The sequence below is a fragment of the Notechis scutatus genome, chromosome Z (assembly GCF_049901735.1).
Source record: "Notechis scutatus isolate UNSWTSFEM ecotype Mainland chromosome Z, rNotScu1.2, whole genome shotgun sequence".
Taxonomy (NCBI): domain Eukaryota; kingdom Metazoa; phylum Chordata; class Lepidosauria; order Squamata; family Elapidae; genus Notechis; species Notechis scutatus.
The window spans coordinates 119,519,923-119,534,122 of record NC_142025.1 but is presented as its reverse complement, the minus strand read 5'-3'; the positions used below and the strand labels follow the sequence as shown (position 1 = coordinate 119,534,122).

General features: G+C 46.5%; 1 protein-coding gene across 1 annotated transcript; it reads right to left on the bottom strand.

The window, feature by feature from the left end:
• Positions 1-2,831: 2,831 nt before the first annotated feature.
• On the bottom strand, positions 2,832-14,179 carry TRAPPC1 (trafficking protein particle complex subunit 1). Its single transcript, XM_026689157.2, has 5 exons — positions 14,070-14,179; positions 13,773-13,871; positions 4,558-4,628; positions 4,253-4,391; positions 2,832-3,240 (listed from the first exon to the last, which is right to left on the bottom strand). The coding sequence occupies exons 2-5, from the start codon at positions 13,869-13,871 to the stop codon at positions 3,112-3,114; spliced, it is 438 nt and encodes a 145-aa protein (XP_026544942.1). The 5' UTR covers positions 14,070-14,179; the 3' UTR covers positions 2,832-3,111.
• Between the last annotated feature and the right edge of the window lie 21 nt (positions 14,180-14,200).

Sequence of the window (14,200 nt, the reverse complement as noted above, 5' to 3'; positions counted from 1 at the left end):
CAGAAGGCAGTCTAATCTCTTCCTGAAAGCCTCCAGGGATGAAGCTCCCACAACTTCTGAAGGCAACTTCTGTTTCATTCGGTTGATTGTTCTCCCTGTCAGAAAGTTTCTCCTTATTTCCAGGTCGAATCTCTCCTGGATCAGTTTCCATCCATTATTCCTTGTCTGGCCTTTGGGGGATTTGGGAAATAGCTTGACCCCCTTCCTCCTCTCTGGGGAAGCCCCTCACATATTGGGGCATTGCCATCCTGTCTCCCCTTCACTATACTAGCCAGGCCGGTTCCTGCAACCGTTCGTCGTATGTTTGAGCCTCCAGTCCCCTCATCCTCCTGGTTGTTCTTCTCTGCACTTTTTCTAGAGTCTCAACAATCTTTTTTTATAGTGTGGTGACCAAAACTGGATGCAGTACTCTAGGTGTGGCCTTACTAAGGCTTTACAGAGGGGTATTAGCACCTCCCTTGATCTCGATTGTATCCGTCTGTTAATGCAATTTAGGATTGCATTGGCTTTTTTGGCTGCCGCTGCACACTTTTCTTGGGTGGTGGTGGGGTGATTAATTTCCTCAGATTTTTGGGGGGTCCTTTTGCACGTTGATCAGAAAAGGGGTCTGATGATGCCAGCCGCAGGCAAACCGTGCATGGGGGCAGCTATGTCCCAGGTACAAAATCTCGCCGGATATCCTGACTGCTCTTTTCTGGAAATTTCCCCGGGGTGTCCTGGAACCGGATCCTGCAGAGATCCAAGGGGCGGCTTCCTTGGCTTGGGAGGAAAGTGGGGGAGGAGCAGGCTGAGTCAGGCCAGGGCCTTTTAGGATCGGCAAGGCTTGTGGGCAGGGAGGATGGGGGGGGGGCAGGAGAAGACAGAGCTCAGGCGATGAGCAAGGACCGCCCCCCTCCTGATCCAAGAGCATGGAGAGTGGAGAGAAGGCGAGAACGGCGCAGAATGACCCGGCTACTCGGGAGGAGAGCGCCCCGCCCCTCTCCACAAGGCACACCTGGGGGGGACTGAGACGTAAGGAGAGGCTGCGGGGAGGGGCATTTGTCGGGAACAAACCCTGAATTCCTAGAGCGCCGAGTGCCAGCGTTTGAACTTTCCTGGATTCCTGGCCAAGCATCTTAATTTGTTTGATCACACGACCGCAGGGATCCTGCAATGGTGGTTAAATGCAAAAAACGGTCCCAAGTCACTTTTTTTCAATGCCGTGGTAACTTCGAACTGTCACTAAATGAACTGTTAAGTTGAGGCCTACTTGTGTTTTCAGACAAGAGATTTGTGCAGGATCACAGGAGATAAAAGTGGCTTTCGCTTAAGCAACAGCAGGTAGTCCTTTCTTAACGACTGGTTGCTGAGCGACGGAAGCGGAAGACGCCGCCGACATGATGTTGATATTCTGACAGCCGCAACCTTCACCCAAATACAGTGGCAGTTTAGATGAAATTTTGACCACCATCATCCTCTTTTAATGACCCCATAATCCCTTGCGGGGTGGAGTCTTGGGCAACTGAATGGAGTTTTGAGTGTTTACTGGCCGGATGCCCTTCCTGTCGCCAATGCGGAGTTTTGTTCAGCAGATATATTCTCACCGTGCCCAGAGAGAGAAATATCTGCCTCTACCTAGGATCAAACTCACAGCCACCTGATTGCGATAGCACCACCTCTAGGCCACTGCACCTTTCTATTGTAATCACAATTTTGATGGAGGTTTTTTGGGTGTGTGTGTGTGTGTTTCCTTCTGGTTTCCAGCAAAAATGCCAAGGGGATCAAACGCATTTGCTTAATGACCCCCACGTTCGCTTAATACCACACACACAAGGTCATAAAACCGGGCAGTGCGGCCCCCCTGGCGACCTGCTTAACGGCCGCAATAACTTAGGACCGTGATTCCAGGCTCAATGATGGTCATAAGTCGAAGACGGGCTTGTGCAACAGATGCAATTCTACATGAGCCAAAGTGGCTCTGGGGAAATCTAATCTTAACGCTAGCATTGCCAGCGTTAAGTGTAGATTTCGAATCCAACTGTCAGCCGAATTTCACATCTGGAGCTTTGGAAGAGGAATTAAAATGGGGGACTGTGGAAAATTTAACACTTCCCAGTGGGAGCAGAGCACCCCCTGGCTCTTGGCTGAATGCTCCCGGGCCCGTTTGGGGTAGATTGCAGGGGGTGCAGCAGGGAGGAAGAGGAAAAGGGGGTAACATGTAGAGAGAGGCTCAGATCCAAGTGGGGGGAGGGCAATATTCAATTAACCAGTGGAACAATTAGTCACGCGCCTGGACTGGCCACCGGGCTGCTTCTTTCCGCTTCTTCCTTCTTCTGCTTTTGGCTGCACGCAAGGAAAGCGGCCAAAATCTTTCTTTCTCTCCCCCAAACTCCGCCAGAAATGAGTCTTTGGGACCCTGCAAGGCCTCCTGCTCCAAGAGGCTGCGCTGGTGTGACAAATCTCACAAAGACTCACTTCATGGCGGAGTTTGGGGGAGATAAAAAGAATTCTGGGGCTTCTGCTGCTTTTCTTGCATGAAGCCAAAAGTCTCTCTCTCTCTCTCTCTCCCTCCCCCCGAGAATGGAGACAGTATCCTGAGATCCCAAATAAAGAAGGATCGATCGTAGGAAAATGGGGTGGGGAATTTTCCTGCAGACTTTTTGGGGGATTTTCCCAGGGTCTCTGGTCCGTGGGATTTAAAATGATGAGTTTGGTGGTCCCTGAGGTCCAAAAGGTTGGCGACCCCTGATCTAAACGTTGAACGAAGACACTTACGGCTACTTCTCAAAGGCAAACCCAAACGGACGGGCCAAGATGGCGCAGGACGAGAAGGACAGGTTCACAACATCCCGAAGTCACTGAGATCCAATTTATTACAAAAAAAAATAAATCATCGTAATATTCCACTATACATAGAGCGATACCCAGTGATGGAGCAACATCCAGATGCAGTTCCTCGGAGGGGAAACAGCTGTCTCCAGAGGGTGCAATTCTTGGTGAAAGGTATACAAGTCAGTGCAAACGCCCGGCAGCCTCACGGGAAGTGATGCGGCTTGCTATTTCTGGACTGTTCGTGCTCCGTGGAGTCCGGGAGCGGCGGGTCGGTGGGTGGGTGGGTTCAGAAAAAGAGAGCTAGCCGGCGCGAGCCGAGAAGAAGGGCAAAGCCCGGATGAAGCTGTCCAGCTTGTTCCGAAAAAGCTCACTCTGGATGCTCTCGTTTAAGCTGCAGAGGGGGTTTTTCACCACGTACTCCACGTAAATCTAAGCCAGAGGGGGAGAAACAGAGGCGGGCAGTAAGCAGGATTCCTTCTCCACGAGCCCACCCAACGCGGCCCCCACCCCCAACCCCGGAGAGAGGAAAAATGCAGCAGGATTGTGGCCTTCAAAGGGTCCAATTTGTTGTCTCTCCCCATGAAGCAGGCATTTATAGTGCAGAACTGCCCCAGCAGGAATGAAAAGGAACCTTTGACTTGCAGACGTTTCACCACCAAACTAGGTAACATCATCAGTTTGCTCTGTAGAGAGTAAACCACCCAGCTCAGAGAGCACCAAGGACCCTACAATCTTCCTCCGCTTCCCCCTTCCTTCCTTCCTTCCTTCCTTCCTTCCTTCCTTCCTTCCTTCCTTCCTTCCTTCCTTCCTTCCTTCCTTCCTTCCTTCGTCCTCCTCCTCCTCCTCCAACCCCACTCCCTTCTAGCACTGATGAGAATCCCTAGTTGGGTCATGAAACGTCCACAAGAAAACCACCCAGCTCAGAGAGCATCAAGGACCCCATAGTTCTTCCTCCTCACCACCACCCCCTCCTAGCAATGATGATGTTCCCTAGTTGGGTCATGAAACGTCCGCAAGAAAACCACCCAGCTCAGAGAGCACAAAGGGCCCCTGTTTAACCCTGAGCTACAAATATTTTCCTTCTATCGCCGGAACCTTTTTCCATTCCTCTTATTAAGATTCTCTAGTTGTTTTAGATGACAGTGCAAAAATATTTCCTAAACTTGCTGAGACTTCATTTCTTTTTTTAAACAAGAAAGAGGCCGATTTCGATTTCCACAGGAAAAACAGGAAGCAATCACCGGCAAAAATTTCCCACAGCCAACCTGAGTTTTCTTTTTCAGGCTTTCAATAACCCGGCCATTACGTTGGGCGACGGCTCAATTTTAACAAGCGGCCGGCTTGCTTAGTGGCTGGACAATTCGGGGCCCCAGGTTCTTGTCATTTAAGACGAGGACCCCCTTGTGCTGTTAAAGGGGACGCGCAACCCGCAAATCCTCACATAGCTGTAGATCTGGTGCAGGATGTCCTGGATGTTGCCCACTCCCAGGTCGGTGTTCATGACCACCTTGAGCCCGCTGGGCGTCTCGTAGTAGTGCAGCTTGTACTTGCTGGTCTGGAAGGAGAGGAAGCCGTCCTTCCTGTGGAGCGGGACATTAAGGAAACACCCTCTTCGCCAGCCCGCCAGGCGTCAAAAGCCTTGCCGGCGCGGCTTTGGGGGGGTACTAGGAAGGAAAACCTCTCCCCTCACCCCCGAGATTGCCCAGAGGGGTGGGGTGGGGTGGGGAAAAAAAAAAGAAAGGATACATATCCACAGGACTCATTTTGCTAATGAAGGAGCGGATGGAGAAGAGCATCCCATACATCAGCTTGAATTCCTGGCATGAGGAGCAGAGAGAGAGAGGGAGAGGGAGGAGGGAGGGAGGGAGAGGGAGGATGAGATGCTGTTACGGGATACAGAATACGGGTCGCTGTGGGTCATATAAGGCAGGTGGGCATAGGCATATTGACTGATTGATTTTGGTCATGTTCAGGTAGTTTATATTGGAAGGGGTGACCCTTTGAGAGCTGGATGCCACGAAATTTCATTTTAATGTATGTTGAATAGTGGACATTCAAAATGACAATAATGCTATCCCATTCCATATTCTTTTTTCTATATATTATCCTATCCTATCCTATCCTATTCTACTCTACTCTATTCTGTATTCTATTCTATTCTACTCTATTCTATTCCTATTCTCTTTTCTATTCTATAGTATTTCTAATTCTATTCTATTCTATTCTATTCTATTCTATTCTATTCTACTCTATTCCTATTCTCTATTCTACTCTATTCTATTCCTATTCTCTATTCTACTCTATTCTACTCTATTCTACTCTATTCTACTCTACTCTACTCTACTCTACTCTATTCTATTCTATTCTATTCTATTCTATTCTATTCTATTCTATTCTATTCTACATATATTTCTAGCTCTATACCTATGCTTCCCTACAAAGCTATGTGGTTGGGCTTAGTTTTGTGGGAGGAAAATTCTGCCTCTGCCTACCAGCATCCATTGGTATTTATCTGGCTAGCCTCCTGTCAGTGTGTGAGAGAGTTGAGGGCTGTTTGGAAACTGAAAGAGTATTTGCTGTGTGAGCAAGGAGGAGACAGCAAGGAGCCTGGGCGTGGCTTAGCTCAACTGTTCTGTACTAAAGCTGCTTGGTGCTTGAAACTGAAACTCCTCTGCTTGTGTTTTGCCTTTGGAAGAGATTTCTTTTCAGGTGGGGAGGGGGAGCTTGATAATAATAATAATAATAACAATAACAACAACAATAATAACAGTAATGATAATCATACAGGAAATACTCTAAATGCTCTGAGGGTCATTTGGAAAAATCCTTTCTTAGGGAGCCCCTAGAAGCCAAGAGGAACAGATGTGCCAAATGTCAAGTTTGTAGGCTTTACGGTTCTGGAGATTTTGTGATGATACATGACTAAGTTGTCCGCTGCAGGGATTCACTTAACAACGGTGGCAAGAACAATCGTAAAATGGGGCAAAACCCGTTTAACAAAATGTCTCACTTAACAACAGATATTTTGGGCTCAATTGTGATCATAAGTTGAGGAGTACCTGCAAAAGAATCGGAAGGGACCCTGGAGGTCTTCTAGTCCAAACCCCTATATCATTCTAGACAAATGGCAGTCCTATCTCTTCTTGAAAACTTCCAGTGAGGGGGGGCACCCGCAACTTCTGGTGGCAAGCAGTTCCACGGATTACATTTACTCCTCACTTCACAATCTTGTTTGGTGGCTATTCAAAGTTACAGCGGCACTGAAAAAGTGACGTATGACCCTTTTCTTCACACTTATGACCGTTGGGAGAATCCCCGCAGTCACATAATCAAAATTCAGAGGTCTGGCAAGTGATTTATATTTATGATGGTTGTTGCAGCATCTACGGTATCACACGTGATTCCCCTTTTGTGACCTTCTGACAAGCAAAGTCCGGGGGGGGACGACGACCCAGATTCACTTAACAACCATCTAATTTATCGACGGCAGCGATTCCCTTAACGACGGCGGCAAGGAAAGTTGAAAAACTCCCCGAAGAGCTGTCTCGCTTAGCGGCAGAAATGTTGGGAGCTGAACCGTGGTGGTGATTTTAAGTCCAATTAAGCCTGACGTTGTTCTCTCTGGCTGGGATTTTCTCCTTCGTTCCAGGTTAAATTCTCACTTTAAAATGCGAAGAGCCTCGGAAGGGGCCAGGGTTTTTTGAGTCGACTCGTAATGCTTTGGCACCCCACTGCACCAAGTTTATGCAAACGAAGGCAATTCAACACAAGAGAACATTGTGCTATGTTCTGTTTATCCAAGCTTTACAGGTTTCCCGTCCCTGTTGGTCACACAGCGGGGTGGGACAAAAACACACACACACACACACACCAAAAAACCAGCTTCAGGCTTCAGAGGCTGCAGGCTGGGCCCAGCAGGGATGGGGGCTCAAGGAAGCCTTAGAGGAGACTTTCTTGGTCAAGGTTAACCCTTCCTCTGCGGAGGAGGAGCACGATGGTGCAGCGCTCCTGGTTTGTGGGAAAACCTGACTGCATCGGTACCTGTCTCCAATACCTGCATCGATACCTGTCTCCACCCAGAACTGTGGATGGAAATTAGGGGACGGCAGATCCCACCCCAATGTTAGAAGAGAAATAATTCTGTGGGAGAGCTAGACTCCCAGCTTTCAGCTCATAAAATATTCCTATGGTCTTTTTAGAATTGCCAACAGAAAAGGGGGTTTGAAAGAGCAGTGCGGCAGCTGGGAAACCGAAAGTGCATTCCATACATAGCTTTTCAGAGATAGTAAATAGGTGACTGAAGTTTTTGCCCCGCAAAGATCTAACTGGAGAGCATGATTGATGGCTCTGGGCTATGGATGTGTCCCATTGGGGAATGTGAATTACGATACACCCAGGGGGTGGGGGTGGGGAAACCAGGGTCAAGGGTGACAATGAATGATGGGTTTCAGAGTCGGCTGCACCAGTGCCAGACCTATTTACTCCCAATAAATCCTTTTTGGAAGTTTTGCTCGAGACTCATGATTTAATTGCTGGGGGTAACTGCCGGAATCCTGACACCAGCTGGGAAGAGGGGTCAAGTGGGAAAGTAGCCTGGACTCGTTATGTAAGCACAAGATGGTGAGGTCTAAGCTCCCCTGAATGCCTTAGAGCAGCGTATCTAACACCAGCAACTTTTAAAACCCGTGGACTTCAACTCCCAGGATTCCTCAGTCAGCATATTACTTTCCCATTTAATTGTCACACCATCTAGTCTGCCTCTAATTCGTTTGTCAATTTAATTTGTCATGGTTTATTTTTTTTTAACTTGGCTGAAATCAAGGTGTCAACTCGTAAAGCGTTCCTAGCCTCCTTTCGAGTTGCCATAGGGAGGGGGGGGTATACCTCACCAAAGCGTCTCCGAGGTGACCGATCCAGTTGGAGGGGCGTGGTCTCTAGAGCCTGCGAAAGTCGTTAAAAGTTGGAGAACGTGATTTATGACATATCAGCCATGAAGATGCTCTGGCTGGAGAAGGTGATTTATGACATACCCAAGGGGGGAGGGGGGAAACAGGGCATAGTATGTGAGGCAAAGCTGGCTTCATTAGGATAAATACCATGTTGCTCCTAATAAACAATTGGATTTCTTTTGAAGTTTGGCTCGAGGCTCATGATTTGATTAGGGCTTCCGTTGGAACCCTGACACAAGGTATATTACATCTACCGCATTCCCATGATCTACTAAGAAAGTATTCCAATTAAAAAAAAAATGGTACATTTGTTCTTGTCCTATCTATGCTGAATTCTGGGAAACCCTCCTGCCTGGGGAATTCTGGGAGCTGAAGTCCACAAGTTTAAAAAGTTTCCAAGGTTAGACACTCTCACCGTAGAGCCTTATTTGGTCATTCCCATGTGAATGCTGCCAGTCTGCAGAAGATTCCTGTACTATCCTGTTTCCCCAAAAATACGACCTACCCTGAAAGTAAGTCTTAGCTCGATTTTTACATGTGCGTCCAATATAAGCCCTACCCCCCCCCAAAAATAAGCCCAAATTAAGATCCCGCCCACTCCAGAGTGGACGGGTAAAAATTAAGCTAGGGTGGGGATGTGGGGGGTGGAGCTGCCCTACTACTTACCTTTGGACAGTTGTAGCCAGGCCTTGCACACCCTGACACCTGCCTCACCGGCCCATTTCTTTTGCAGCCAGCAAGCCTGGCAAGGCTCTCCTGAAGGCCTCTGGAGCTGGTAAAAAAGCTCAGGATCGATCCAGAACTCTGTTATCGGCTGCTGAGGCCTTCAGAAAAGCCTTGCCAGCTGCAGAAGAAGAAGTTCCTGAAGGCCTCTGACAGAGAAAAGGAGGCTGGGGGCGACATGCGCAAGTGAGGTTAGTCAGTGGATGACTTTCCCCCCAGATAAGACCTGGCGCCATTTTTGGTGGGGGGGGAAAATAAGACAGTGTCTTATTTTGGGGGAAACACGGTAGTCTCTCCCAGGCAGACATTCTGGGAAGATTCCTGTACTATAGGCAGAGAACAATGAAGTAGCTAGTTTGAACTCTAAACCTGACAAGGAGAGTCTGTGGGAGAGTGCCAAAATTCACAACAAGATGGTTGTGACCGCACAATGGAAGCCCTGCTTCTTTTAATGTGGTACCCTGCAGCCACCACCACAATTTTTTCTGAACCACCTCGTACCACCCTGGCCATCTAAGGTTGGGTTGAGGTCCACTTTAAACTCGGTGTGTTTTTCCAAGGATGTGTTGGTGTTGTGTCATTTTTGCCGCTTATCGAATCCACGTCAACCTGCGGACAGTGGAGATCCTGCACGCCCTCAAACAAGGTTACAAGCTCGACTTACGGGGGAAGACAGAGCTGAAGGTATCACAAAATTGTATTTCAAATGTGTCTTATTTCTGGGGAAACATGGCATAGGGAGAGAACAATAAAGTAGTCTTTGTAATATTTGAGGGGCTGCTCCAGAGAGGAAGAAGGGGGTCAAGCTATTTTCTAAAGCGCTTGTAGGCCAGACAAGGAATAATGGATGGAAACCGAACAAGGAGAGATTCAACCTGGAAATAAGGAGAAACTGTCTGACAGGAGAACCATCAACCGAATGAAACAGAAGTTGCTCTCAGAAGTTGTGGGAGCTTCATCCCTGGAGGCTTTCAAGAAGAGACGGGACTGCCATCTGTCAGAAATGGTGTAGGGTCTCCCGCTTGGGCAGAGGTTGGACTAGATGACCTACAAGTTCCCTTCCAACTCTGATTATCTGTTATCTGTTAGTCGGCTTGAACCTTAGATGGGTGGGTCTGGTTGTTCTCCCCTGACATAATAATTCAGAGCAGTTCCAGGGTGAAACCGATGACCCAGGAGCGACGGATCCTTTTCTCTTCACTGGATGTGTCCAGCAGAGGTTGGTCAGCAATCCATGTTGGATGTTTGACTTGGATTCCTGCAGCGGGCAGGATATGGACTCACGGGTCATACCCCCACTATCCAAACCTGGATTCTACTCCTGCCTGCTTTTCTCCTCCCCTCTACCCGCAGGATAAAGAGCAACAGCTAAAGCAGCTCGGATAGCTGGCTAAAAGCAGAAGTCTAAATCCAAGCCCTTGCCCATCCCGCTTGCCTCTCTGCCTGGCCAGGGGCAGCTGCCAAAGCACATGTAAGCATGGCCTTCAATCAGCTTAAGGGGTTTTGCGGGGTTTTTTTTTTTTTTAATCCATTCACAGCTAAGCCCTGCTCCCTTGGAACCCAACCACGTTTCTGAACGATTCCTATCGGGCGAGATTAGCGGCGCGAGGCCACCCAATCAGAAAGACATCGCTCTTAAACCCGGGTCAAACTGAAATAACACTACGGGCCAGCTTGTTGAGGCTTAAATTAGCTTTTGGAAATGCCACATCAAGCTCGGACATCTCCCAAGGGAGGCTGGCCTTTTATTGATTTAGTTAGCAGATTTTCAAAACTGCCCATCGACCTCACAGAGGTTTTGTTCCTAGGGGTAACGGAGCTGTAACTCCCATCCTCCCCGTCCATGTTGCCTGGGGAGGATGAGGGTTCAAATTCTCCTTGGTTTGGAATATAATTTTAATAGGGTCACACCGGGTCCACCCCCTTTGGCCTTTAGAAAAGGGCAAACTGGGTTTCTGGAAGACCTCAGGTGGGTTTACAGTAAGTTAAAATTACAGTCCTTGACTTACAACAACTCATTCAGCGACCATTCGAAGTTACAACGGCACTGGAAAAAGTTACGTGCGCTGTTTTCACACTTATGACCATCGTAGCATCCCCAGGGCCGTGTTAAATTTAGACAGCTGGCAACTGACTCAACAGGCGCAGCGTCCCGTGGTCATGCGATTCCCTTTGTGACCTTCTGGCAAGCAAAGTCAATGGGGGAAGCCGGATTCGCTTAACGGCCGTGTGATTGACTTAACAAGACATTCACTTAACTATGGCAAGACAGGTCATAAAACGGGGCAAAAGCACCACTTCAATGCTGCGCTTAGCAACAGAAATGTTGGGCTCAATTGTGGTCGGACGTCGAGGACTCCCTGCATAGTATTTTACAGGTAGTCCTCGACTTACAAAAGTTCATTTAGTGACCAAAATTACAACAGCACTGACTGAAAAATGTGACTTGTGAGCATTTTTCAGACTTACGACCGTTGCAGCATCACGTGCTCAAAATTCAGCTATGTGGCAACTGGCTCGTACTTATGACCATCACTGTGTCCCAAAGTCATGTGATCCCCTTTAGTGACTAGCAAACTCAATGGGGGTAGCCGGATTCACTTAACAACCGGCTTACTAACTTATCAACTGCAGTGATTCACTTAACAATCGAGGCCAGGAAGGTCGTAAAACAGGGCAAAACTCACTTAGCAAAGTCTCACTTAACCACATACAATTTTGGGCTCAATTGTGGTCCTAAGTGAAGGGCTACGTGTATTTATCTTGCCTGTAGCTTTTGTACAATTTTATCTTTTCAATACTGTTAAGCTGCCCCGAGTTACCCTGTGGCAAGACAGGCGATCAATCAGGGTGGATAAAAATCGATTTTAATTTTTTTTAAAAAAAACACAAGATTTTTTATTTAATTTTTATTTTTATCAAATTTATTTTAATACAATGCTTTTGGGGTAAAAATCTATCTAAAGATAGTTTTCTTCATGTAGCATGACTTGTATATCTATCTATCTATCTATCTATCTATCTATCTATCTATCTATCTATCTATCTATCTATCTATCTTCTATCTATTTCTATTCTATATAATAAAAGCAAAAGACGACTCATGCATCATCACAAAATCTCCAGGACCATAAAGCCTACAAACTTGACATTTGGCATACATGTTTCTCTTGGCTTCTATGTGTTCACTAAGAAAGAATTTTCTGAAATAACCATCAGATCATTTAGAGTATTTCCTATACCATTATTATTATTATTATTATTATTATTATTATTATTATTATTATTATTATTATTATTATTATTATTATTATTATTATTATTATTATTATTATTAATTATTATTGTTGTTGTTATTGTTGTTATTATTATTATTATTATTATTATTATTATTATTATTATTATTATTATTATTATTATTATTAACAACACACTCTGATGCTAAGGAGTTCTACTCCCCCTCCCCACCTGGAAAGAAATCTCTTCCAAATGCAAAACACAAGCAGAGGAGTTTCAGTTTCAGAGCACCAAGCAGCTTTAGTACAGAACAGCTCCTTGCTGTCTCCTTCTTGCTCACAGGGCAAATACTGTTTCAGTTTCCAAACAGCCCTCCACTCTCCCACACACTGACAGGACGCTAGCCAGATGAATGCCGATAGATGCTGGTAGGCAGAGACAGAATCCCCCCCCCCTTATTTTCTTCCCCCAAAACTAAGCCCCACCACATAGTTTTCTAGAGAAGCACCGGTATCCAGCTAGTTCTGTAATATTGAGACTGTTGTTGAGTCAACAGCAGGTCAGAGATGACAGTTGCTCTTTAAAAATCATGATTTAAATTGATTTGATTTAAATCAAGCGTTTTTTTACTAGTGATTTAAATCAAATCCACCCTGATCACAATGGACCCCCTTCCCCAAACATTTTTGTTGCTAAGTGAGAAATTTGTTAACTGGGTTTGGCTCCATTTGATGACTTTTCTGGCCACGTTCGTTAAGCAAATCACTGCAGTTGTGAAGTGAGTAACAACAGTTTTAAGTGAATCTATCTTTCCCATGGCTTTGCTTGTCAGAAGGTCGCCCTTGGGATGCTCCCACAGTCATAAGTACGAATCACTTGCCAGGCGCCTGAATTTTGATCACGTGGCCACGAGAATGCTGCAGCATGAAAAATGGTCATAAATTAGGGTTTTTAGGTGTCATTCTAACTAAGTGAATGGTTGCAAATCAAGGACAACCTGTATTCAGATTATTTAATCACTAGCTCGATCCCCATGGTTCGCTACAAAACTCTGTGGTCGGGCTTAGTTTTTGGGGAGGAAAATAAGGAGGAAAAATTTCTGCCTCTGCCTACCAGCAATCTGGCTAATGTTCTGTCAGTGTGTGAAAGATTTGAGGGCTGTGTGGAAAGTGAAAGAGTATTTGCTATGTGAGCAAGGAGACAGCAAGGAGCCTGGGCGTGGCTTAGCTCAACTATTCTGGACTAAAGCTGGTTGGCTGCTGTGAAACTGAAACTCCTCTCCTCTGCTTGTGTTTTGCCTTTGGAAGATATTTCTTTTCAGGTGGGAAGGGGGAGTAGAACTCCTTAGCATCAGAGCGTGTTAATAATAATAATATAGGAAATACTCTAAATGCTCTGAGGGTCATTTCGAAAAATCCTTTCTTAGCGAGCCCCTAGAAGCCAGGAGAAACATAATGTGCCAAATTTCAAGTTTGTAGGCTTGATGGTTCTGGAGATTTTGTGATGATGCGTAAATGGCATTTCGCTTTTATATATATGGATTAAAAAATAATAATTTAATTTAATGTATTGGCCAGCCCGTCTTGCCAAAGGGTAACTCTGGGCAGCTTAACAATATTGAAAATTATACAAAACCTATACAGGGAGTCCTTGACTTAGGACCACAATTGAGCCCAAAAAATTATGTTGTTAAAGTGAGACAGGACTACGCCGAAGATTACCTACCCTGGGCTTCTGTTCTGATTTTCAGCGGTTATTTATAACAATAATTAATTGCAATGATAATGAATAATAATAAATTACAATTACAATAATAAAAATAAAATAATAATAAAATTATATAATAATAAATTACAATTGCGATAATTAATAAACAATAATATATTACAATTGCAATGAATAACAACACCAATAACAATAATTATGGGAGCCCAAGAATAATTCTGCGCGCCCCCCGCCCCAACAAGGAGCCTGGACGAGGCCTCTGAGCGCGTGCAGAGGGCAGTTCTCCCTCCGCCTCCCATGATGGGGGAGCGTGGGGGGTTGTCTCACCTCCTCCTTGGAAATGCCGGCCTGTTTCTTGCGGTTCCACTCGCTGTAGTGCAGGCAGACCCCGTTGCGGTCGAAGAGGTAGAGGTTGTGCACCGTCATCTGGGGCGGGGGAGACAAAGCGGGGGCAAGGCACCCCCAAATTAGAGCCAGGCTGAGGGAGAGGCCTCCCCGCTCAGCCATCCCACACAACACAGAGGGATATCAATACACTCGTCATGAGGATAACGCCGCCCATCATCCACTCCTCCCCTCCCGCTCAGATTTTTCGGGGCCGGTAAGGACCCCCCAAAAATGTACCTCAGCGGCCGCTTCCGTCTCTATGACAACCCGCAGGCCCGACGTCCTCCGCTTCCGCCTACGTGACGCCACGGCCCTGTTCGCTGATTGGGCCCCGTCCCGCTTTCGGCCCGCCTTTCTCTCGACCCAGG

Bases quoted from the DNA above. Each gene is read 5' to 3' on its own strand.
- TRAPPC1 (XM_026689157.2), bottom strand. From the start codon at position 13,871: ATGACGGTGCACAACCTCTACCTCTTCGACCGCAACGGGGTCTGCCTG. The intron at 4,629-13,772 runs GTGAGACAACCC...TCCTCATGCCAG, and splicing joins CCGGCATTTCCAAGGAGGAG to GAATTCAAGCTGATGTATGG. The intron at 3,241-4,252 runs GTGAGGATTTGC...CCTCTGGCTTAG, and splicing joins TGCACCAGATCTACAGCTAT to ATTTACGTGGAGTACGTGGT.